This window comes from Mesocricetus auratus, unplaced genomic scaffold (genome assembly GCF_017639785.1).
Source record: "Mesocricetus auratus isolate SY011 unplaced genomic scaffold, BCM_Maur_2.0 Super-Scaffold_6730, whole genome shotgun sequence".
Taxonomy (NCBI): Eukaryota; Metazoa; Chordata; class Mammalia; order Rodentia; family Cricetidae; genus Mesocricetus; species Mesocricetus auratus.
This window is the reverse complement of record NW_024429184.1, coordinates 62,173,024-62,199,768: the sequence shown is the minus strand read 5'-3', so window position 1 is coordinate 62,199,768 and position 26,745 is coordinate 62,173,024. Positions and strand designations below refer to the sequence as shown.

General features: G+C 41.5%; 1 protein-coding gene across 9 annotated transcripts in view; it reads right to left on the bottom strand.

Annotated features, from left to right (window-relative positions):
* Eya1 (EYA transcriptional coactivator and phosphatase 1) overlaps positions 1-26,745 on the bottom strand; it is a 144,206-nt gene that overhangs the window by 14,316 nt on the left and 103,145 nt on the right. For all 9 annotated transcript variants that reach the window (XM_021225256.2, XM_013110892.3, XM_021225255.2 and 6 more), the window contains 4 exons: positions 1,764-1,822; positions 1,490-1,650; positions 472-586; positions 248-369 (listed from right to left, as the gene is read on the bottom strand). In XM_021225256.2, the coding sequence (XP_021080915.1) occupies positions 248-369; positions 472-586; positions 1,490-1,650; positions 1,764-1,822 (457 nt within the window). The remainder of the gene's footprint in view (positions 1-247; positions 370-471; positions 587-1,489; positions 1,651-1,763; positions 1,823-26,745) is intronic.

Genomic DNA, 26,745 nt, shown 5'->3' with positions numbered 1-26,745 from the left:
TTATCTAAAAGAGTAACTACAACAGCTCAGAACTTAAGTTAAATAATTTGTGTCTTAAGTGCCCAGCCTTCACCTTCCTCAGTAAAGTAATATTTATCACTCAGTCATGTGGGTTATATTTGATATCTCCCATGCTTCTTCCTTTTTTTCTGACACAGCAAGAGTTCTGAAAACAAGTTGCATTCACTGCCTTCCCGTTCGCACCGGCCTCAAGAAAAAGGATTAGTTAAAACCATAAAGAGCTCACCTATTTTAGTCGCACTGTAAATATTTTCTATTGGAAACACGATTCCTAATCCATAGAGCAGGACTTTTGCCAATGCCGGGATGAGCTGGGTAGTCGTTACTAAAATATTCACACAATTCGTCCTATGAGAACCCAAAGAAAGGCAGACTGTTGACAAATAAGCCTTCAAGATAAGCAAGCCTGAGCAAGGCCCTCTTCCCAGCCCATGCCCACGGGCGCCTCACCGGGAGTGGATGAGTGAGAGGGCCTTCAGGGCCAGGGTCAGCCAGGAGTCTGTGAGTGCTTCGATCTCTGCCCTCAGCTGGAGCCAGGCCTCCCTCTTAGCAGGGCCGAGCAGACCTGAGGGATAGAAGGTCCGTGAGACCTGCATGCTCACCCATGTGCTCACCCACACGCTCACCCATGTGCTCCTGCAGAGCCATAAAGAAGAAACGTTTTACAGAGACCATTTCGATCCTTAAGTTGAATAGCTTCATATATCATTCAGTTGAGGATGTGTTTAGTTCCTCGGGAACATTTGTCTGACATTCCCAGCACCCCTTCTTCTGATGGATGACCTCTAATCATGGACTATGGGTAGAACGGACTCCCCTTCCGGCTCCAGGGTGGGTGAGTGTCCTCGGTAAGGTCAGGGACAGTGAGTCTTGGAATTTCGTCTGACTCTATGGGATGATGTTTTTCCCTCCCTAGCCGAGGGAGTAATCGGTAAATTAGAAGCCCTGGAACTACTGGGCAACATTTGGTCACCTCCTGTAAGTGACTGACCTGGGACTGGCTCCAAGCTGGAGGAAGGCACCATGTCTTTTGAGCATCTAGCCCCAGCCATACTGTACATATGTGTACATATCACATTATATCACCTGACTATTATTTCCTTTATACTCGAGCCACTTAGACCACTGTGAATTATACTGAAAAGCCTCAGGCCAACACAGGGTAGGCAAGAGTGTAAGTTATAACCCATCTTGTATTGTGGACAAGGCTTTCTTAAAATGACCATTGAGTATTGGAGAGGCTAAGGAGCTCACCCCAGGTCACTGCTGGTCAGAGTGAGGCAGTAGGTAGCCAAGGCAGCTGGCTCTTGTCATATTTGTCACAAAATTGTGGTAGAAGTTCATCAGTTAGATGAAACCGTCCTTATTCTATTATATCCAACAAGGCGAGTCCCAGAGTGAGTGGCACTTTGCAGATTTTATCTAGGTTATCTGAAACCAGCCCACTGAGTATCCATCAGCTATTTACCTCCCACATTGTTTTTGTAGGTGTTATAGATTTCTTTTACTCGTCTGTAGCGGAAGGCCAGCTTTCTCATCCAGTCCACACCGCCTCGGACACCAGTTGCCAGGCATAAATTAGCACTCGTGGCTGCCGCAGGAAAGCCATCTGTCCCAAAGTTGTATGTGCTATTTAAATTCAAGGGAAGCCCAGAGTTAATTCAACAGAAGATAGATCTTAATTAGCTGAGCAATTAAACTCATAACAGAGGAACAGTCAGTCTATGTACCAAGGTGCTCACCTCAGGTCCTGGCCATTATCATCTGATGAAACGTCATCTATATGAACTTGGTCACATTCCTAAAATGCAATTTAAACGGTGTGTGTTAATTTTTAAGAAGCCCCTTTTAAAAAACAAAACAGTTATTTTAAAAACACCTTAATTAGTATGTTTTCCAACTGTGTCCATCAGTAGGTGGCAGTCTTGTTAAATTGACATTTTTTACCTATTTGGAGCCCTTTTCTATAAGAACCAAGCTATGTCATCAAGGACTACTGTTACTCAGCTTTAGAAAACACATTGTTGTGTTTAGAAAGGAAAGTGATTGAAAACAATTAGCATGTGTGTTCCATAAACCTCAGGTACCTAAACACACTATACTACTCAAAGCCTGAGTAACTGAGTGCCGGCCTAACTGAAACCAGACATTTTGGTAAATGCAACATGCTAGAAAAATTAAACCTGATGCTAACTGCCAATGAAATTATGACCTCTGATTGCTGCTGAGCCACACACCAACACAGCCTCAGGCCAGTGTGCCGAAGAGCCTAGACAAAAATCTGTTACTGCTTTACTATTGATTTGTGAGATGTGAGTTTTACTCTCTCTCACTCTCTCTCTCTCTCTCTCTCTCTCTCTCTCTCTCTCTCTCTCTCTCTCTCTCTCTCAGTGTGTGTGTGTGTGTGTGTGTGTGTGTGTGTGTGTGTGTATACACTCGCACCCACATGTTCAGGATTTAAAAAGCATGAAGACTTCAAAACTAAATAAAAATAATCAAGCCATGTGGTATGTTTTTCCCAAACATTTCTCTGTTATTTTTACTGTTTGGCTAGCATTACATATTCGTGGCACATACATAAGCACTGGATTTATTAGTTTTTATAGAGTCATGCTATTGTGAGCAGACATGGCGCATGCACTGTTCAGAGCATCTAGTCACAGCCATGGGCTGGAGCTTAGCTGCTAGGCCTCCAATTTTTGCACCCGTTCACATAGAAACACCGAGTGAATGAATATCCTCCTAGCCCCTGTGGTGACTGTGGGAAGAAGTGACCCTCTGTTCCCATGAGTGACTTAGAAATGGAGATGGTGGCTATCACAGAAACAAGTAATCCCTACACTTGGCTTGCTTTTATAGGTTGGTTCCAACCCTGCCATTTTACTCAGTCTCCATATAAATCACTGGACCTTAGGATACTTATTTCCATTAGAGTTTTAATTAAAAACATTATTAGAAGAGGGGTTTCCATACAAAGGCTCTGGCATGTTTCAGACAGAGTTAACTACGAAAAGTCTAGTGTCTCTCTGCTAGTCAGCAAATTCAGCTGTGCCACAAAACAACAGGCATCTAGCACCACAGTAATGGAAGGTAGATTCTTCATGTTGCTAGCCCCTCTGGATAAATCCTCCTCTCCATGCGTTTGTGAGGCAGCACGAGACAGGAGTGAAAAGAAATTCAAACCAGCTGTTCCTTCACAGAATTAAAAATGTGACCCACCCCCAACCTCTCCCCAAGTCTCTTTTTCAGGCAGCCCTCTCCCAGCAAGCAACAAGTTCCAAGGAGGAAAAGACTTTGACCTTGCAACCCTCCTCAGGCTCTCCTGAGGTCTTTGACCTCAGATAAGAAAAAAGGAGAAGCAGGGCTGAGAGTCCTTAGATGCTGACTGTGAATTTAACGTTTGCAAAATGAGTCATTCTCAGAAAACAGCAGGCATATTGCTTCTCGGCATTAACAAGGGAGTCTTAGTCTACAAGATAGAATAATTGTTCATGTGTTCAACAACATAATTCTAGTTTTAAAGGGTTTTTAATCCAGGAAAATAAATCCCAGAACCTTATCAAGCAATGCAATTCTTATGTTGTTTTTTATTTTATTTTATTTTTCAGCATGTGGTTAGTGGAGGAAGGAAAACCTTCAATGCCTTAGGAGTCCCTTTCTCTCTTCTTGTGTAAGTCAGAAACTAGGGACTTACACAAGATGTGTGAGGAGGTGGGAGGGATTTAATTCAAGGATAGAAAGGGTGTAAGGAAGCTCGACTTAAAATCATTTGGTTTTAAATTTCCACCCACTGAGAAGTGAGCTAGCCCAGCGGAGGGCCCATTGTTGCCACAGTTTTTCCACACCCAGTGTTTTGTTTCTCCTGCCAGCAGTCTTTAAGACTCATTGTTCCAGGCTGGACCCCCAAGTGAAGACTTGTTTAGTATCTTTTAGCTCTAATCAAAAGTCAACAGCTTCAAGCTTTTACTGGCAGTGCAGAGTTTTCTTCAAGGTGACTTGGTTAAAAGAAGGGCCTCTGTAACAATGGCATTCTTATTATCAGGGGAATTTTGTAGAGTTTAATGGAAGCAGATTTTTAAAAGTCAAGAGTGCTTTTAAATGGGCCCAGATAGCACTTTTGAGAATGAGATTGCCTCCGATTGTTTAGGGAACAACAGAAAAGCTTATTAGTGCTTTAAGCTCAAGTATACAGAGTACCTAAAAAGTATCTATTTACTTCAGAAACTGTGAACTTGATAGTAACTATTACCTAGCAAACTTCTGATTGCTGGGGCTGGGGTTGTGTTTTAGTTGTAGAGCATTTTCCTAGCATGTGTGAAGTTCCATTGAACCCTAGCATTGTGTGTGCACACACGCAAAATAAAATAACAAAAACTTTCAAAGACTCCCAGAAGCCTGAACAACACCAACAGTCTGCAACCCTCTACACATGCCATGTGTCGGCTTGTCCTCAGTGTGTCTACTACCAAACTGGGACCCCTGCCTTCGTTCTTATTTCCTGAAACTCACTGTCCCACAGGATGGACCTCTCTTCTCTCCATTTTCAGAAGCCACCCTCTGAAGCCTTTGGGTTGTTTTAAAAGAATCTGTTAGGCTTTCACTATCATTTGGGTTTACTTGCTTTATAATTTACAAATTTGTTTTAAAGAACTAGATAACAACTAGATAACGGGGAGAGGGAGGTCAGTTTCTGGTTTTAAGCTGACGGAGCCCTGGCTCCAAGAAACAACACTAAGTTCCAAGTCACAAGGAGTCTATAGATTTGAGAGACACAAAGAGAAGCTGAATCCATTTCCAGGTGCTAAACTAGGTCTTGAAAAAACTCAAACTGGGCGCTTACTACACAGAGCAGGGTGCACAGGATTCCAAGGAGGGAAATAAGTTTTTATTCCAAAAGCATACCAAACATGCTGACAATGTTCTTTTGAAAATATGCGAAGGACTGTGAGGAGCTGAAACCGCCGCTGAACAAGTCCGAGGGCAGTGCTCTCACTTCTGGGAGCCACTGCCAAGTGGTCATATTTTACACATTAACGTGCAGTACTGGAGCTGGCGAGTGTGAAGAGACTCCCGCTCTCTGGCCTGAGACCTGAGACCTAGTAGCTATGAGGGTTGGGGGTATGCAGCTGGTGATAGCAAGATGTGGGGGGCCCAGAGCTAGTGACTGCAAGGACTCCAGACACGGTCTATACTTCGGCCTGCCTGAGCATGCTAACAAGCTGGTGCTCACTCTTCCAGCCACTGTCTATGAAGAACAGCTTTCTTTTGCTACTGTTTCTGAGTCTGAAAACAATGGGGCAGGAAACAAAAATCCTCATCCTGCAAACTAGCCTCTTTATAGGGGAGCCATGCAAACAAACCTAGTAGGCAAACAAACCACCTAGTAGGTCTGGTAGAGATGGAAGCTAAGGACACAATGCCAAATGATTTCAGAAAAAAAAAAAAGAGCCTTGTAGGCAAAGGGAACAGAAAGTTCAAAATCCCCAAGGCAGAAGAAAATAACCCAGAGAACCACTGGGCACAGAGGTCATAGCAAACAGCCCTTGCAGGCTACACTTAGGGTGTAGAAGGAAAAGGTCTGATGTGACTTCACAAAGACAGATTGCTTCTACCTGTGGTAAATGCAACAGCAGCTCATGGAATCCAAAGGAACCCCTTCTGCTCAGGATGCAGAGGTCTGAAAACTGACATTAGCCAGGAATGGCACAGGCCAGCACTTGCCTTTGTTAGTTTTGTGATTGCAGGAATCTGCTGCATAGATAAAGGATGGCGTTTTAGGAAGGGTCCCTTGAGCTGGGATAACAGGCCAAGACAACTTTTAGGGTCTTAGACTGGCTTGCCAGACCTCTTCCCTCTTTGGGGTGGGCAGAGAAGGGGGCAATTATTGGACAAGGCTTCATTTTCTTTCTCAAAAATTACAGATGACATTCAGTGACAGAAGATTGGTAAAGACACCCTATTACTCTGGATATCCAAATCTATACAGCATTGGTGTAGAGTTAGAAATAGATGATATGTGAAGGAGAAAATGTTATTTATGCTAACGACTTTTAAGCCAGAAGCTTTGCATAAGGGAACAACAAATTTGATCACAGCATATACAATTATAACATTTAAAACCACCTTAAAATGTATTTTTATTGTGTGTGTTTCTGTGTGAGACATATGTGTGTGCAGGCATGTGGGTACCACAGCACACGTGTAGAGATCAGAGGATGACTTGTTGGAGTCAGTTCTCTCCTTCCATCATGTGGGTCTCAGGGATCAAACTCAGGTTTTTACCTGCTGGCAGCAACTAGCCCGTAACTAACATCTCCATTTGACCAGTCACAAATGGAGCCAAATCGTGCAAACAGTCCTGAAGAAGAATGGGGCCGATGCAAAGCTATGATTGTCTTTTGCTAAGAAGATTTGTTAGTAACTACTAAATTTGAACATCACTAAAGCATAAGTACTTTCCATCCTGGGGTTACTCCTTTTCTTTCCAGAAGTGAGGTACCATGGATTGACCACTCCTCCATACCTGGTTACCATAGTGGTCTGCCTTGATGTTTAGTGTACCTCCTTTTCAGTAATTCCAAACCACTTCATTAAGAGCCAATTGCTCTGTACGCTGATCACCCCCAATCAAAAACAAACAAACAAAAAAACCCCAAGTTCCAGAATGTCCCACAGTCTTAAACTTTCTGAACCAAGATGTCACATGTGGGAAATTCTGCACTTCTCAGGCAATGGGACCACAATCAAAATACAGATGAAATACTGTATAACATTGACTTTGGGATAAGTATAACAGGTACACATGAAATATTAGTAAATTTAAACTTGGGTCACATTCCCAAGTTATATCCCCATGTATACACAAATGTTCCATAATTTGAAAAAATTAAGAACCCAACATTTTTTTTTCCAAATATTTTGCATAAGGATTGCTTGGCTTCCATTTATTATGGATTTCCTGGAAAGACAGGAAGGTTGTTTTCTTGGATTCATGGGGGAGAAATTCAAGAGCTTTTAGTGTTCTAATCTAATTTATAGATGAGAAACAAAGACTCTGTTCTACGACTCCAATTCATATCATCTTTCCAGGATCCCCCAAGCTTATGGGACACCAATGCCAGTTGGGAACAGGGTTCTTGGTGACTTATCAGTTGCTTGGAACTTAGGGGGCTCCAGCTGGGAAGTGTGTCCTGCACTGCCTGCAACAAATAGGCCCAGGGTATGTGACTGTGTTTGTTTCTTCCAGCCTACAGCTTGAATGTGCAGCCTCCATCGCGCAGTGCAAGCTCAGTGCAAGCTCAACCCTTTATGTCAACACCAGGCCCCTTAAATGACTGACATGTCAGAGGGCATAGTCCTGAAGGAGACTCATTCACACATAGTTACGGGGGTTTTACCAGGTGACAAAGTACATACAGAGCCTGAGTGTATGTGGTGACAGGGTGGTTTTAGCATGTCCCATTGACACTGGCACACTGTGAATGGGAAAAATACGAAGGCCAGGAACACAAGTTAAGCTACCATCTCAATAGCAGGAGCAGAACGGGGCAGATAGCAGCTGTTTAGGTAAGGGGATGGGCCCATGAGCTCTTATTGAATTGAATAGAATAGGCTCCTGTGAGCTCTTATTGAATTGAATAGGCTCCTGTCTTGTCTTCCAGATAAACACTAACAATCAAAACCAAATTTCTCCTTCCACCACTTTCCTTCACTATGATTCACAGAGGACAAAGATATATAAAATAAGCAAGCTACAGGCACTGTTGGGCCTCAGTTTTTGTAGCCCTCTAACACTCACAGAATCAGGTTGTAAAATGCTCGTATGGCTGGCTGGGGAACCAGCCAACACACCAGGCCGCAGAACACAGCTTGGTGCGGGAGTTGGCAGAGATCCACCTGAGTTAGAAACTAATGGTCATCGGCAGGCGGGCTTTTGCTTTCAGGACTTTGCTGCACTGTTTTTTTTTTTTTTTCTGCCTTTTTGGTCCCTTCTGTCTTATTTTTGGCACGGCATCTCTAGCTGACCTTTTTCTGATCCGTCATCATCTCTGGGTGTCTAGGGGTGGGCCACAGCCTTGTTCTTTTGGATCAAGCCCCGGGAATAACTCAGATTTTGTACATGGCCCCGTATGCAAAATATTAACTTATGGCAGAATTTTTCTGCAAATATTTATTCTTCTTTGATACTGTAGTGGTTGTTCTTTCCCCCAAGCCTTTTGCTTCTGCCATAATTATGTAAAAATACACCACACAATTCAGGCTAGTTTAGGAAAATTAATAAAGAGAATTAAGACAGTTACAATGGGTCTTATTCTCAGTGCCAAGTATATGGACGTCACCAGCAGCACATTGATGCTCTCTACCTCTGAACATGAACCTGGAAACACAAACTGGGAGTATATCTGGAGCCCTTGAATAAATGGAGGCTCTCAGAAGATGCTGAGGAAGTTACAAAGGGGACCAATACGAGAATGCTAGAAGCTTGTCTTCAGAGAAGTCCAATTACCATGCCCACATTCTTAGGACCCTAATTGCATTTGTCAATGTTCCAAATGTACCATGAGAAAACAGACAACTGTCCTGCCTTCTAATTGCTTCAATACCATCCTGTCCGGAGTGAACATGGAAGAAGTTATGGTCTGGCTAGCTATTGCTTCTGCCTCTTTTAAAGAAAGTATTTATTTTATTTTTATGTTTATGAGTCTTGCTTGCATGTATGTATGGGTACTCTGAGTATGCCTGGTGCCCTCAAAGGTCAGAAAGGGGCATCAGATCCTCTGGAACTATAATTACAGATGGTTGTGGGCTGCCATATGGATTCTGGGAACTGAACCAGTATCCTCTACAAGAGCAACAAGTATTCTTAACTAATGATCCATCTCTACAGCTCCATGTGTCGCTACATCTTGACACCAGCCTACCTACTGAGACCAGCTGGGAATAGCCAAGGTGAAGAAACAATCCTTGGCTTCTGTGTCCTTCTCTTATCTTCCATCACACAATTACATTCATAGATAGGAACTCCGTATAGAACAATACAAACACTTGGCTCAATACCTGTGTCATCTCTAAGTTGCTAAAAAGTAGTTCTCATATTTCCTAATATGAAACTCCATATGTACTGCAGTACGTTAGAGATAAGCCCACACCAATGGTCATAAAGCTGATTTCCACAAATTATTAGCAGTACTTAAAAAACAACCAAACAAGCAACCCCACAAAACAAGACCCCTGCAGATCTGCTTACACTGTCCTCGTCAAAACTCTTTCAGGGTGGTCAATGTTGGCAATATGAGAGTGACATGTTTTCAGAGAGTGATTATTCCATGGTGATTTGGGCAATAACTTCTGACTCCTTGGATATTTTAATAACTTCTTTGGAAAACCAAGATAAATGGCATGACCCTGATGTCTGCTCTCCCAAAAACATCTATGATTAAAAAGTCTAAGGAAGGAAAAAGGTGGTCCCAAAACAAGCCCACAGATGGAAGAGGTGAAGGACCCTGCTTCTAATTAGTTATGACTAGACTTGGTATGTAAGTCTAGCTTCTCTGGTTGAGCTCCTACACTCTAGAAGTTATTTTACAGGGACCAACTTCTCATTTGCTTACGCCTGTCTGTGACATGGAAGATATGACATTCAAAACTCCTTCACACTGGTCCTAGCTGGTAAGGCCTACCTATCATCTCTCTGGGCACACCAGAGATAGTCACAGTTTCCTTATGCCCCTCCTCAAAGCTTCCTTGGACATGACCTACAGCTAGGCAATGAAGAACAAGGGGCTTTTGAAACTTACCTCCATGTTTGAGAATTGGGGCTATGCAAGTCACAGAATTGAAACAAACCCAGAAAATAGATCCTTAAATTTCTGCTCTAAATGATCTGCCCAGTATACGGCTGACCCGACCTCAAAGCATATTTTAGATCAGTGTTTTAATATAAAATATCTCCTTTGATAGGATGATACAACTACACAAGGCAATGAGAAAACAAATAGACTTCAAACCTCAGAAACTTAACAGCCACTGCACTATCCATTACTGAGTTTGTAGAGAGCTACAATTCTGTTTGCATGTTTCTCACTTTGAAAATAGCGATTGACTATATTTGTGCCTACTGTATCCTTTGGTGTTTACCTAAGTGAGGGGGATTTTGTTCCAATTATGTTTACATTAGGAGGAAGACCTAGATTCTTGTATTAGAAACCCAAGATTTGATTTATAGCAGGTTTAACAAAGGGACTGTTGGCTATTTTATTCTGAATCTGTTTATACTATTAGCTATAAAATACATAGAGATTAAGGTATTTACTGAAAGTGCCTACAGATGGCATGTTAAGGCAAAAGATAAGTTGAAGCATTTAAGCTGTATGCTGGGTATAAAATGTAACTGGGACAGATATTTATAATCACTAAAATATCCAAAAAACCCTGCCAATAAACCCATGCTTATTAATAACTAGAAAAATTTAAAATTTTAATATGTTTGTATTAATGCCTTTAAAATATGCTAATTAAAATAGGATGTCAGTTTAGTAATATTTCAGCATGTGGCTTTCCATGTCACAGAGGGATCATGTGAAGGTCATGAGTTTTTGGAGTCACAGTCTTAATAAATGTGAGATGTAAGTCTCTCTTGGTTTGGACTTCCTTCTCACCATGAATACTTCCTTTACCGCATGATTATATTAAATCTATCTGTCTTTATCCACACTCTCAACCTTAGGGTGAAAAGTCTTGCTTAATATAAGCCAGAAAGAAGTGAAAATAAACTTTTAAGACAAAGTGGGCTTACTTAAAATATTTTCATGCTACGTCTGTAATGTTAATGGATTAATCTAATTGACAGCTATGATACAGCAACATTTGATCTAATGATATCAATACATAAATATTTTTCCTTAAAAGTTCAATGAATATTTACAATTTTGTGCAAAATCCATCTTTTTATCAATTTGGGGAACTTCGCACACACTAAATTTGTGTTCTGTTTCTGGGCTACCCACCCTTGATGGTTTAATCTGTTTTGTATAATAGCACAAGGTGTTTCGGTGTGCTCTGCCTACAACATTGATGTTATACATAATGGCTGATAACCGCACACAGCTTGTTTATTATGTCATTAATGTAAGAGGCTGTGGCATTTTACATCACAGATGATGAGTTAGTGTTTGAGTCGACTTCACATTATAGTATGTAATTTTATCATTCACTATTGCATGTATTTTATACTAAACTATGTAATTTAAAGTGTCCTGATGAAAGACTAAAAGGTCAAGTTAAAGTAAAAAATATTTATCCACAACATTACGACAAGAGGACACAGTGCACATCTAATGAAAATACCACTGCTGAATGTCAACTCACAGCCACTCTTGAGAGCAAGCCTTTGATTTACCGCCGAACCGATTTGTCGATTTGTGATGGGCTTGCCTATCGTTTTTGCACACATAATTTGTCACAGTGTCTTAGTAACCCCTGTATCCTTTCTCTCAGATCTATTATTCCTGCTGAGAGTATGTACTAGAGAGGAATTTTTCACAGTGACACCGACTCAAGTCTTGCTGTGAATAATCGCTCTCTCATAAGAATCATTCTTCACTCCACAGCCTTGTTGGCAGCGTCTGGAAAAACAGCCAGGCCAGGGGACCTTTCATCCCTTTCTGTAGTCATTTTCTTTTTATCCCTGTTGCCACCTGAGGAAAACGAGCCCTGTATGAATTTATCTACGAAGTGTTTAGCAGGACACTTTAATTTACACAGAACAGTTTTGCTTTGTTTACATACATAAAAAATAAGCTCCAAACTACAATAGGTGACATTTTAAAGAAAGTATATTCTTCTTCCCTGCATCAAGTTTGCAGTCTTTCTAGTTCTTTGCAACAAATGCAAGTTGCAGCTCTTCATTATCCATAGCTATAGATTGACCTCTAACTGGAAACCATATGTCAATACAATTGTTAAAAGAAATATGCTCGTGTAATTTTCCTCCTTTTGGTTGGGTGAGGCTAAAGTTTAAAGTTTGATAGTTGAAAAGAAGCTGGTTTATCAACTTCAGTTAGCTTATCCAGCCAGAGAATCTTATAGTGATAAGCAACATTCAGTTGTGACTCAAGGACTGTGTGGATCAAAATGAACAGGCTCTCAGGGTATCCATGGTATTCCTAAACCAGTGTTCTCTGTCGTGGAATTGTTACTGACTCCAGAAAGAAAAATATGCAGCACCGGACATAGGCACTTGAAAGGGGAGAAAGGTTCCCTGTGAGGTACAGGAAGGGTCCCGTCATCACCTCTCGTCAGTGGGCTCTGAGGGCAGAGGGGCCCTCTGAGGGGATTCTCATAAAATATCTGCTCCTCCAAGTACCAGTGGGTTTGGAGACACACAACCACATACCAGTCTGCCTGGGTCTTTTGTTGGAGGATTCAGTCTTTAGATGAGGGTAAAGGACTCAGCTCTGTTAGGCTTGGTGAAAGTTGCCCCACCAGATCCATTCCCACCAGAGTGAGGAGCCCCCATGAGCCCCAAATCATTGACAACCTGAAAGGAAAACTGAGGAAAAAATTTGCTCATGCTCATACTCCCACCATCTATAAAGTACTTTCTCCAGAATTAGAGCCACATATATGGTTGTGTATTCATGTTTTAAGGGATAATACTGTATTACACATCAATAAAGCATGACTTTTATACATACTCAGTGTGAACCATGCCAGTAGCAATAGAATACATATAGGACACATTCCAAATTCTCTTATTTATTTTTTCCTACATGCTATTAGTAATGGCTAAAGACACCTATTTATATCCCAGCCATGAATCACACACAAGCAAGTAGCATGTTACCCTTGGTGGTCCAGCTATGTAGACATAGAGAATGGCTGAAGAGAATTGGTGCAAGTGGCTGTGGGTATGGCTTTCTGTGAGGGAATGTGCTAAAATAGGTGCACAACCCTTTTTTGGACCCATCTGTGCTGCAACTTCACATTGCATATGCAGAACACAGTCTTTGAGGTGGCAGAGCAATGCACTATACTTCTGCTTCTGTCTCACTCAATTGGTGCATCAAAAAATGAAATTAGAGACAGTTAGTGTATGCCAATGCAGCCAGGCCTTTGAGGGCCTCTGCCATGACCTGAAGCTTCCCAGCACAGCTCCGCCCTCCTGTGCAGTAAGAACTGGCCCACTCTTGCCTGGCACTTTCAGTGCACGTCTTCCCCTGACAATAGGCTTGTCTACATCTTGTTATGATGCTTTCTTTCTCCATTCTCTTTCCTCCAGGCTACTCCTCAGCTAAGCTGTTATAGGTTTCTTTCTGCAATGTCCTCTGGGTAACTCACCCTTTGAATAATAGTCATTGCCATTGTTGACCACTTGCTGTGGGTCAGAACCTGTCCTGTGCTCCTTCTAGTCTTCCTAAAACTCTGCATTTAATAGACAATAGTGAGACATCTACAGGCAACTTTTGGGTGCCTGCCATAAAATAATATCTGTAGAGGCACACACCAGTTTTCACTTATTTTTGTCCCTATGTATTTCTTAACAAAGGACTAAGAATGTGGATATCATATCATTGAATATCACCTTCCAGGTGGTCTGCCCAGCAAGGTTGAGTTAGGAAAGCAGACCCAATCAGAAGTTAACTGACAATGAATGTTACTGCATGCCACCATTAGTATAGGAACGCTGGTGAAAATACAATTACTGATTGTAAAATGATGTGAACCCACACAGAACATTCATGGAAAATGTATAAAAGACGCTGACTTCTCTTCCATATGTCAGAAACGATTACTGGTAAGCATCTCTCATCATGCTCCACCCTCCCACTCATTCATTCATTGACCCCAAATTGCTTGTGGTTGTTATGAAGCTTACATTCCCAGGGGAGATGGGCAAACAAACAGGTAAACCTGATTAAGATGAATTTTTCCCTTTCTTCGATAATATCTGATGATATCAATGAATCACCTATAGCACTCTCTGTCTACCTCTGTCTTTCTGTCTGTCTGTCTGTCTCCCTCTCCCTCTCCCCCCCCCTCTCTGTGTGTGTGTGTGGTTGCCTAGCATAGGAGATTGAACACGTGGCCTTGTGTGTGCTGGCAAATGACCTACCATTGAGTTATCTTGATGATTTATATCGCTGCTTTGTTTTTGAGACAAGTTCTCTTTAATAGCTCAGACTGGCCAAGAGCTCTCAATCCCCTTGCCTCTCCCTCCTGAGTGCTGGGATTACAGGGTGCCCACTATGCCCAGCCTATGTCATTTGAATTGCACTGTGTTCATGTTTTGTACTTCTTTTAGTCAAACAATGGTGGTCAGCAGAGCAAACAAGTTGATTCTTCTTAATTCAGAGTATTAAAATGACTCTTGGTTCTTTAAGGCTAAAATGGAAGACTGTGATGGCCATGGCTAGGTACATGACATTCAGCCATCTCCCGTCTTTTGTGGGTATGTCTGGCTGCTAACAACCACCCAGCTGTCTGCTGTTGCTCACTGTCTTCCTCTAGCTTGCAGCACTCATTTGTAAGCCCACTCCTGTCAGCATTGCTGCGTCCGTCCCGCTAACCCTGAGTGCCGGGTACTTTCCTGTCACTCTTATCCTTCTAAGTACACGTACAGGCTTTATTTGCACCCTCAGCCCCAACCCTACCACATTATAAACCCCTTGAGAGCGGAGTGTCTTCATCTGTTTTATTGTTATCTCAGATGGCGGTGCCACAGAATTAGTTTCTTACTTCAACCTGGATAAAACTTTACTAGCTTCCCTGAATTTATGGAAAGTACATCTTGACAGTTTCCAGGAGGACTTGGCCACTTTAAGAGGGGGGTTTCTGCTTACAACACTTTGCCTGGGAATATGGTTGCAAGGATGAGCTATTCGTCTTAATTCCCCATTATTTAAGTGATTTCTTCTACATTTAAAAGTTAGTATCACAGCTACTACATTAAGATCATTTTTGTTTCATGGAGCCTTGACATGCTCTTCATACATGCTAGCACATTGTCTTCAATGATTAGTGTTCCAAGATGCTTTTACTTTTTGCTTTAAGAAACACTTCATCTTCAAGTCCAGTAAGATTGTGCTAATAGGACATCAAACTCTAAAATGGATGGTGCCTTAGACATATGTTTCCTTTAACTTTGTGGAACTAGGCCCCCCTCAGAAGGTAATTCTTAGTTGTGTCCAAAGAGGCATAAGGAGTTGACAAAAGAACACTACTCAAAAGCAACACCCTCTCCCCGGGGCCCAGCCCTCCACCTGCTTACAGAAAAAGTAGCTGAGAATGAACAAGGAGAAGAATTGAGGGTTTAGACAGGCCTGTTGGAGACACTGTTAGCATACTGAGTGGAGCCCACATAGAGGCTCCATTGTAGTCACACTGAAATGGGAGAAGCCCCCAGGGACCCAGCTTAAACACATTTGTGGGAAGTTGGAGTTACAGGCCTTCTCTTGTGCTATTCAATATTAAGGAAGAAAGGAGAGAGAGAGAGAGAGAGAGAGAGAGAGAGAGAGAGAGAGAGAGAGAGAGAGAGAGAGAGAGATGCCTGAATTCTTTTCTCTACTACTCCAACTCCCTAGGAGGGCAGTGGCGGTCACTCTGGTTCTCCAAAGTGCCCACGCTCCTCTGATAGAGATTCAGCACCTGTCAGAATCAAAGGTCTAAACTAGAAACTGGAACTAGGTGACACTAATAGGACAGACTTTTGAAACAAGTAGTGCAGCCTACTAATGAAAAGTCATCTTTCTCTCCAAGAATAGTCAGAACTCTTGTCTTCAGTAGTACTATCCTGTGTTGGATGCCCAGTCAGGACCGTGGATCTCCACCCCATCCCTGTGGCTCTCTGGGGGGCTTGTCAGTCTACAGTGCGAAGGTAACACAGTGGAGAGGGATAGCCACAGCTGCATCTCCCTTCCTGGGCATTCTCCTTGTCCTCAGAGACACATTACAGAATGTGGTCCCACATTACAGAATGACAAGCAGGGCATAATAGAACTAGACTCTCACTGACAGGTTAGCTATAGTCTTGTAAACAGATTCATACAGTGACCAATCAGTTTGTTATGTCATTCGAGTTCCTAAATCTGAATACATCAGGTACCATGTTGCCAAACTAGCATTGTGGGCAGGCACCTTCCCCTGAGATGCCTATCCTTTCCCTCCACCATGTTGTTTCTGGGACACTGCAGGTGCTCTCTGTTGAGCTTCAGATCTCTGTATCACACTGCTTGCTGAACATATCAGGAATGCCTTGCATATCCAAAACTGCCAACTTGAATGCAGGACTATTTTTCCTAGGACAGATCATTCTCCTGGGTTCTTTGACGTTGCTCAATTGGGCTAGTAATTCGGATTCCTACCACCTGGGCTGTATGTACCTATAAATGCCACAGCTGATGGGGGATGTCCTTCTATATATATGTTTCTCTTATTGGTTGATGAATAAAACACTGATTGGCCAGTAGAGGTAGGAAGATAGGCGGGGCTAGGAAATGAGAATGCTGGGGAGAGAGGCTGCAAAAGGATGCCATGTAGAGACCAGGAAGATGGGATGCACCAAGAGTTCTCTGGTAAGATAAAGTCATGAACAAATACATAGATTAGTAGTTACGGGTTAACAACTAACAGAGACCTAACCAGTAAGAAGCCCTAACCATCAGCCACTAGTTTTATAATTAATATAGCATCCATATTTTTGGGGGGGCAAAGTGGCTGTGGGACCAGATGGGACAGAAACCTTTGCAGGGTCATCCTTCTGAGGTTAGCTCATTTTCCTGGGTTCTCTGTGTCATTGCTCAGGCAGGATAGTAATTCAGAGTCCTACCTCCTGGCTGCATGTACCTATAAATGCTACAGCTGATTTCCAAACATCTTTCCAACCTGCCCTGTTTTCTCTTCCCTTGGGATAACCCTCTCCCACTTACTTGACTGATTCCTCTGACTATATAGATCACTTTCATAGTCATAAAAAGATCTGTAACTTTTCTTTTAACCTTTGGCTCCGATGACATCTGCTTCCTCAAAACCCTGCCCAGAAACTTCTCTTCTCTCCAGTCCTTTGACCTCTGAGAGGTCATATGCACCCACTCAAACTATGCTCCCCAAAGCCATACTCATGCTGTATCACTTTCCACAGGGGCCACTTCTCTAACCTCTCACCTAGACTGGACTCCACAAGCTCCCATACATGTCTCTGCCACTGTTACCACCAAATCTGATTGTGTCCCTTTACCCTCTGTCATCTAGGAGACAAACTTCTTGGGGGGGTGGTTCTAGACAGGGTTTCTCTATGTAACAGCCCTTGCTTCCCTGGAACTCACTTTGTAGACCAGGCTGGACTTGAACTCACAGAGATTCGCCTGCCTATGCCTCCTGAGTCCTGGGATTAAGGTCATGTGTTACCACTGCCCAGCAAAGTGGACAAACTTCTGAGCAGAACTGTGGAAGAGTTTACATCCTGGGTAATGGAGGTGAAAATACCCACCCCTAAATGTGGGAACAACTGTTCCATGGACTGACATCCAGACTGAATACAGAGAAGCAGCTAAGCACCAGCATTTATTCCCTTTGCTTCCTGATGGCAGATGGAATGTGACTGACTGTCACAAGTTCCTGTGTTGTACCTCCCCTGCAAAGATAGATCATGCTCTCAACTATGAACAAAACCTAAAAGTCCTTCCTTCGGTGGTCTTTGTCAGACATTTTGTTCCAGCCATGAGAAAAGTAGCAAGTACATAGTGTTTCTCTGACCCTGCATATTGGATGGACTTTGTTTCCTGGATGCCTGGCTAATATGCAGAATAGAGTCAACACCAGTCAAAGTGAAGTACCTCTTTATCAGTAATGCAGAAGCTCCTAAAATAATGGTTTTCCATATTCAACAATAGGAATGTGGATGTGTCTGTCTACTGAGCTGTTCCTAGTAAATCCAAAACAGAAACAAGATTATTTGAGTAACTTGAGTCTGTTAATTTGGAAGACAGAGCAAGCATCGCTTTCAAAGCCATCTCTGAGGGAGCGCCATCTCGGAGGGAGCACCATCCATGGACTGGGGCTCTTTTCTCCATCATTCTGTGTTGGTTCTGAGAGGCCATACATTCACTTTGTATTGCGCTCAAGACGATGAGCTAGGTTCTGAGACACAACTGTCCAAGTTTGGTGCAAACCTATTTGAAAAAGTAACCTGAAGTTCCATGTCAGCTTTCCTTTTACTTAATCAAGTGGTTTTGGGCAAACTCATCCCACTTCAATCTTCCACTTGTATGCTGCAGATACTGTGAAGTTTGAAGTCACAGTTTTGTTGGAGAGTCAAAGTCAATGTTATTTGCGAGACTGGAGAGGCACTCCCTGAAGTCTGATGTCCTCCCTCCTGCCTGTCTCATTGGCAGCTTGAGTCCATCAGCCCACTGCTCCTGCTGTCCTGGCACTACGTCCACAGGGAGGGCTGTCTGCCTGACTAAGGGACTTCATCTACCACAAGGGTAACATGGCCAACAAGTTCCACAAGCAACCCTTTAAGACATGAATTCTGAAGATAACATGTAACAGAAAACTTGTCAGCCCCAAGCAAAGAAACACTCTTTCCCATGAACACAAGATCTTCATCATGATGATGAAACCTGGCTACAGTAGCTAACTGCTAACAGCACGCCAGTCTCCCCATGATGGAGAATATCTACGTGACTGGAGCAAGAAAAGGACTCAGCGGTGTGCCTAGCACAAGTGGTCCTTGCAGACTAATCACTGGCAATGGTTTTGGTAGATCCGGTATGATTTCAAAGTCTATATATTTTTGGATAGCAAAACATGTATGCTTCACACCCTTCATTTCTAGCCCCTTCTTCAATAATTTCAATTTCTCCCTCTTAGCCTTAACAGTGCTTAGCCCAGTGGTCTTCATGCAAAAACAAAAATTAGACAGCAATAGCACTTATGACCTCCTTAGTGTTTCCTGTAAGGTCCAGTGTATGTGCTTTGTAGGTGCTAATTCATATAGCCCTCACATGGACCCTAAGAAGTATATCACCATACATGCTGATAGGTGGGAAGGTGAGGTATAGGATGACCTCATAAATGAGTAAGTTCAAGCTTTGGGCCTCTAAAGCTATAAGATAGACCATAGGTTTATGAGTAAGGTCTTTGAATAAAAGTGAATAGAGTCATGATTATATTCAATATTATCACAGGAAATATTGCAGTGTCATGGGGAGAAGTTGTAGCCTAAAAATGAATGGATGTTGAATGTTTATTGGATGTTATATGTATGTGTCAAAATATCTAATGAATATTATGAATGTGTTCTATTAATAATAAAAACTAATTACTCCATGGAGGGGCTCACATTCCCTGGGGATCAGAGTAGGGATTGGGAGGGGTGCTGGTGGGGGGGGGAGCAGAGGAGGAGGGGAGGGAGAGGGAGATAGCTTATTTCTAATTTAAATAAAAAATGAAAAAACATAAACAAAAACTATTTACTATAGGAAATAAAATTTAAAAAGCAAACAATCTGTCATTCCAATATCCAGAAACAAACCAGTTATAGAAATTGTTTATCTCTCATTCTTAATGAATTAAATCCTCTTATCTTATTTTTATATGCATACCTTCTTTTATAAATCCTAAACTAGAACCATGGTGGTTACATTTGACATCATAATTCTCCCTACATAAATTATGCTTTGACAGTAAGATTTTGTGATGTGACTTTTAAAAGATTTTGGATAATGTTAATTGTTCTGAAGATTGTGATGAATTTTCATTTGCTTTTAAAATTTAACTTTTCAGATTATAGAGCATGGTGCTGGAATGAGGTTAACTCTAGGCAACTACCCTAACATGCCTGACACCATGAGTTCCTATTACCACACACACACACACACACACACACACACACACACTAGTCCTCATTATAAACCAATTTGAAAATTTTGCAAGAAAACAAGGAAAATAAAGAAAGCCTTCTAGGTAATATATCTTGGCTAAACAGATTAGAGTTCAAGTGGACAGTCAATAGTCTCTGACTTGAAGGGATTTCCTACTGGATAACAGAGAAGGAAACAAAAATAAATACCATAGAATGGTATAATGATTTTTGTAGCAATAAAGACCCCTGCTAACCTTTGCTGAATCCTGCCTCCAGTTGTTCCTGTGGGGACTTAACTGTTCCTTCCCTAAGCAGGGTCCCAGAACTTGTGTTCAGGACATATTCCTCCCTTCCTTTGCTGTATCCTGTATTTTTTCCTCACCTGAATCATTCCCATGAAGACCTAACTATCTTCTACTTAAAACCTATATTGGAGGATGGGGAGATGGCTCAGTAGGTAAAAACACTTGGCACCACTTGTGAGCATTAGAGGGAAATCTTCCACACCCATGTAGATGCTGGCTAGTGTGCTGGGCAGGATGGTTCACTGTTAATCCAAGCAGGTGAGAGGCAGAGGAAGAACCAACCCTGGAGGGTTTGCAGTATGGTTATGTAGACTAGCTGAATTGATGTGTGATAGACCCTGACTCAATATGTAACAAAGAGAATGACTGAGGAAGAAACTTGCCATCAACCTCTGGCTTCCACATCCATATGCACACATATGTGTAGGTACGTACCAACATGCAAAACACGTAAACACAGAAAGAAACACCCTATGCAGCCATCCCTTGATGTTATGGTTCCCTATCTGTCCCACCATCTCTGCATCTTGTTTCCATGTCTTCTTGTCATCCTCTCCTGAACCTTTCAGGTTAGGCTCATGTCCTCCTGTTTCACCGAAATGGTGCTTATCAGATGCACCAAAAGCCAACATCCCAGTCACATCAGGACCGCTCTGTTCATCTTACACCCCAGACAGCATGTGCCACCAGCAGCCAACATCCCAGTCACATCAGGACTGCTCTGTTCATCTTACACCCCAGACAGCATGTGACATAGTAACATCCCCTTTTCTAGAAAGATCTTGAATCTTAATTCTAAAGGTCTTTTGATGCCGTATGTTCCTGCCTGTCTCACTGACCGTTTCTTTCAGTTTTCTTTGGAAATGCTGTTTCTAACTGGCAGTGTGCCTAAAACTCAGTCTTTGGCACCTTTCTCAATTGACACTTTCCCCCCTAAGGGACATACCACCTGGTCCTCATGACTTTTATAATTTCCCAAACTATACCTTCAAACTTGCTTCTCTCTGCTGAGAAACCTGTCTCTTCCATCTCTTGACATGAATGCTGACTAGGTAGTTAAACTTCCACAAAAGACAGGACTGTACCCCACCCTGACACACACTTAAGGTCCCTTACCATCCAGACCTAGTCTTCCTCTTCCTCAGATATAGACCAATAGTACTAAGATTCAGGTTAAAAAAACCCAAAACTCTCCACTAGCAACTCCAGCCAGTACCTCCACCAAGATGAACTATAAATCTCGGGACTCCCCAGTGGGTCAGAATGGTGACAGCCTTACCCCTGGTGTACCATTCCTTTTGGCTGGAAATGTTTCTAATTGGTTCCACTGTACTCTGCCTTTATTCCTCATTTGATAGGAAGGCTGGTTTTTTTCTTTTAAAAAAATATGATGCTATTCTATCAAGTTCATGTTTAAAAGTCTCCGGTGGCCCTTGTGGACTGTGTTTGTCTGTCCTAGCCATGTGGTTGTCTTACTCAGTCCTGCCACAAGGCCACTGTGCATGCCCTTCTTCTCTCAGAATGGTTTCTCACCTGACACCCACAACTGCTTCCCAATTGGCTGGACCCTATGGACCCATATATGCTAGGCAAGCATTCTGTGTCTTTAGCCCAGTTAATATCTCTTATGTTAACCCCTGCTCATATTGACTCTTAATTTTTTATAAACATTGAAGCATCAAGCATTTAGATATAGCATTATATTCCTATTTTAAATCTGAGGTAAGATAAAGACAACAATCTTACAAGAAATTATGAATAAATAAGAACAATAAAATAATGGTTGTTGGTGGTGGTACATTCCTTTAATCCCAGCACTTGGAAAGCAGAGACAGGTGGATCTCTGTGAGTTTGAGGCCATCCTGGTCTACACAGCGAGTTTCAGGACAGCCAAGACTACACAAAGAAACCCTGTCTTCAAATCCAAAACCAAACTAAAATTAACAATGATATTTTAGTAAGAATAATGGATAGCGTAAAAGCTTCTTGTTGTCCAATAGCTGTAAGACAGGTAAAAAAAATCAATACAATTCATTGTGTTAACAATCATTTGTTGATTACAAAAGTATCCTTCCCTAAACTGAGGGTGTTTATGTTACTCTTACCTAGAGACATGGGCTAGACCAATTAATCTCTCTGGGGGAGGAAGCAAGAGTCAGTGCTTCACTCTAAGAAAATGCACACAAATTCAACCTAACAAAACTTTAATAATCAATATGTCCAAAGCTATCATGAAGGATGTAGTTCCTTACATTTATCTTCAGACCCCAAAGTCTGTACAGAGCTGACAGTGACAAGTTGTTTGAGTGTGCATAGCAGTGGGACATTTATGTTTGGGCTTTATCAGCTGACCTGCCCACACATTTGCAAACAGTTCCTTTATCAATCAGCTGACCTGCCCACACATTTGCATACAGTTCCTTTATCAATCAATCAGCTGACCTGCCCACACATTTGCATACAGTTCCTTTATCAATCAGCTGACCTGCCCACACATTTGCATACAGTTCCTTTGGGCTGATGGGAGGGGCTGAACACAGACACCAGCTTGGCTCTTTTCTACATGCCCTTCTCCTCAGCACCCAAGAAACCCTTTTCTCTGGTTTCTGAAAACCACGGCTCTCAGCAGCTACAAGGCTGGTTGCTGGGCATCAGAACCTCTATTTACAGGACAAAAAGTACTTTCTAGGTGAATTATACTTCTTAAACTCAAAAAAAAAATCAACTTGTGAATTTATTTTTTTGTTTTTGGAAGCACATGCTAGTAGGCCAGTATACTGGAAATCACTCAACACTGGCCTGACTGACAGTGTGAAAAAAGATATTTTTCCCACATAAAAAGTAAATGTCTAAATAAGATATATTAACTAATAAGATATATTAAAATTAATAATTAATTAACTTAAAGACTGAGTTAAACCAAGGTGCACACACATTTCTTTATAAGACAAATCTCCACAGTCCCCTCTGGTGTTAACCAGATACTGTCCACAAGTTTCTCACATTGGCCTCAGATTCATCAAACCCAGACCATAGTAAGGTCAGAACCTCTATTCTTTCTTTTAGTTAAAAAGGGGAGTGACAGCAAGGGCTATGCGTACAAAACAAAAAACAGACTTTAGACAAACTGACCTAGGCAAGAGTCAAAGTACTTGTGTTAGGAATGTATACAGCAGAAACTCGACCAGACTGTCACATCTGTCCTAGGTACATTTCTATTGCTTGAAGGGAGAAAGGGTTTATTTCTCACAATTTACAGTCATGCATACTCCATTATTGAGGGAAGTCATGGCAGGAACTCAAGGCAGAAACTGAAGCAGAGACTATGGAGGAATGCTGCCTGCTCTCCATGGCTTGCTCTGCCTGGTTTGTTATACATCCCAGGACCACCTGCTCTGAGATGGAACCATCTCCATTGATCTGGGATCTTCCATTACCCTTGGGACAATCTTCTGGAGGCATTTTCTAATTTAAGTTCCTTCTTCTTAACTTGGCTTACTCAGGTTGACAAAAACTTCTAACCAGGACACCCAACTAAACAATGCATAGAGACCTTGCCTAGATGAAGGGTGTCCACAGACATGGAGAGGGTTTCCATGATCTCCCAGCCTTCATCTCTCCATGGGTAACATATGAAGACAGTTTCTGCCTACTCCTCAGGGCCACCATATTGAGAGCACGCATTAGCCTGACAGCCACCATGACAATTAGTATTATACAGTGCTAAGAGAAAGACAAGACAAAATGAATGCCTTGTTTCTATTTAGACATAAACATCTGCACCAAGTATTTCCTTTTAAATGTGGAAATTCCAGCAGGGGAAGCTGCAGTATGTGACTTAGACTCAATGTTACTGCTGCTGTCACTGTTTGCAGATAGCCACTTTTGAGTACAAATCCAACAGAAAAAAAAACCTCTCTTCTCTATTCATTTAGAAACTCAACACATTGGAAAAAAAGCTGAAAAACATTCTGGCTCCATAGTGTCATTTACAAAAGAAAAAAAAAACTTCCCTATAAGCATCATTAGATTGCAAGCAGGGGTTTTCTGTAAAGTGATACGTGGGGCGTCTGTCAGGGTAGGAAGCAGGGAGTCAGAGGTATGCTTTGTAACTAATATTTCAGCCTGTCTCTACTGCGGAAATTATTATATCCCATGATAGTTATGTCTCCCTATCATTCTTGTTCTTCAACACATCAGACAATTTTAATGACACAAAGAAACAAAAACTTTGTCTTTTAAATTTACTTTTCTAATGCACCAATGCAATTAATGTGAATTTTGACATTTTAAATAAAAAAGTTACTGAGATGGCAAGACTTTAGAGACTAAATAGGACTATTATCTACTTTACTTTTTAGAGTTCATGATGATATTGCTGAATTCCTTTAAAAAGTTGTACCCTAAGTCTTTAAAATCATACTCTAATAGTCGTGGTATACAGGTACTTTGAGGATACCACACATGTCACTGGAAGCCCCAAACCTTTTGTCTTCTTAAGCAAGTATGAGCTAAACAGAATATGCAGAGGAGCAGTTGTCAAAAAGCTAAGACCTTAGAAGGAAGTAAAGGCAAATGTCACCAACCAGAGTTCAGGGATGATATTCCATGACCAACAGGAGATTGTCAAACTCCTTAAAACCCTGTGTCACGGATGGTCAAAAGCTCGATCCTGTACTGAATGTGTGTACTAAAATGTCTGTGTCAATTGCCAACACACACTGTGATGGGTGTGTGAAATCATGCATTGCCCATTGCTGCTGCCTAACAAGGTAATTTTGGTATTCCTGAGAGTGTTGGCCACAGAATTATTTTTAACTCTTTATAGTCAAAGAAGCTTGTGTTTGAGTGACCAGAACCAGGTTTGTTGAAATAAAAATTTTATAAAAGTTAAGGCTGCAAAAGTGTAAGAACCAATTTACTTTGAGATACTACACAAATCTAGAGAAAATAATTTCTAAAGACAGGCAAAATGAATCTTTCATGGGCTACTGTTGTGGTTACATTCATGTTATTATTGAGCACAATAATGGAAAAGCTACTTGCATCAGGTCTGGGGCCTGAAAATATTCCCATTATCATCTTATGTGTGTGGCTGAAGTATATATTCATTCTTTTTTGCTTTTCTAATAAGAAACAACATGCATGCAAGAGTAGATTCTACCATCTCAATTGCTTCAAAGACCATTTAAAAGTTTTCCTGACCCACATCCTTACAGAAGAATCTCTTGTATGTACTTTTAAGGTATTTGGGTGCCATTTCCCTCTCTCTTTGTATTTCAGTAGATGTAATGTAAATTAAACAAAAAACTGTATTAAATTAAAGCTGAGTTTGGAAGCTTTCATAAGAACCATAATAAATTAAATTATAAATTATCATTTTGCCAAACTTCTCACTTTTTGCCATACCATTGGACATTTTTTGACAAGACAGAATTTTCAATCAATTCCAAAGTATTCCATGTCAAATCTTGACGGATGTTACAGACACTGATGAACAGCAATAAGAAGGACAGGTTTGCATGAAACGTAAAATACCTGCCTAGTCTGTGTCTTTAGAGATAAATGGAAATCTGGGTAAAAAATCTTAACAGGGTAGTAGTAACATACAGAATTTTTGTGTTGCCTTCTTGCAAAGTGAAATGCAAAGTCAGAAGCAAGTTTTGAAAATAAGTATTGATGATAAAGCTTCTGCAAAGTTAATGTTGAAGTTGTCACTCAGAGAGAAATTCCCCCATTAAAAAAATCATAATGCATTGCATGTCCTTTCCTTGAGGAAAGCAAATACTTAGAAATAAAAAAATAAAAATTGCACTTTAATTCTAAATATAAAAATAACTATATCTCCGAGGAATGAAAAAAATCAAGTTCATTTAAATCATTTTATTGCACTGGAAGCTGCCAATTCGCCTGTGAGTTGTTTCATTGCAGATGAAAAGAAATCAAAATACAGGACAGATGTTGAACAAACCACATTTAAGTTCTGTCACACACTGGCATTTTTCAAGTGATTTTGGCTCCTCTATTAAATAAGGTGCATTTTGCTTGATTTTGAGAAGGGAAACATCAGGAAATATTTAAAGGCCAATTGCTGCCAATTAACTTTGATCAGTAAAAGTTCTATTTGAATCTTTGAGATTCTTCTCCTGTCTGAAATAACATACGTTTATAAAACCTAGCAAAGCAACAACTTGATGATTAATGCCTGTTGGCAGCCCCACCACAAGCTTGCTTAGCAGTGAGAGTTAAATAAACAACCGTCCCTGTGAAGGAGGAGGGCAGTGGAGTTACAGTCATGCTTTGTCATAAGGGAGATAGGTGAAAACAATGCCTTTCTTTGTTAAGAATGCAGCTAAGATCCTGCCTGCCACAGTCCATTCACAGTCAGCCAGCCACCTTAGAGATGTTTCCCCCAATAAAACCAGCTACAGTTAAGACATGAGAGGCTCCTAGCAGCACAGATAGTAAAGGCTCCATGCAGACCAGCTCCAAACAGTCAGATTGGACAGAAAAGCACAGGAAGAGTTGGGTAGGGGCAGCATAGGCGGCTGCATA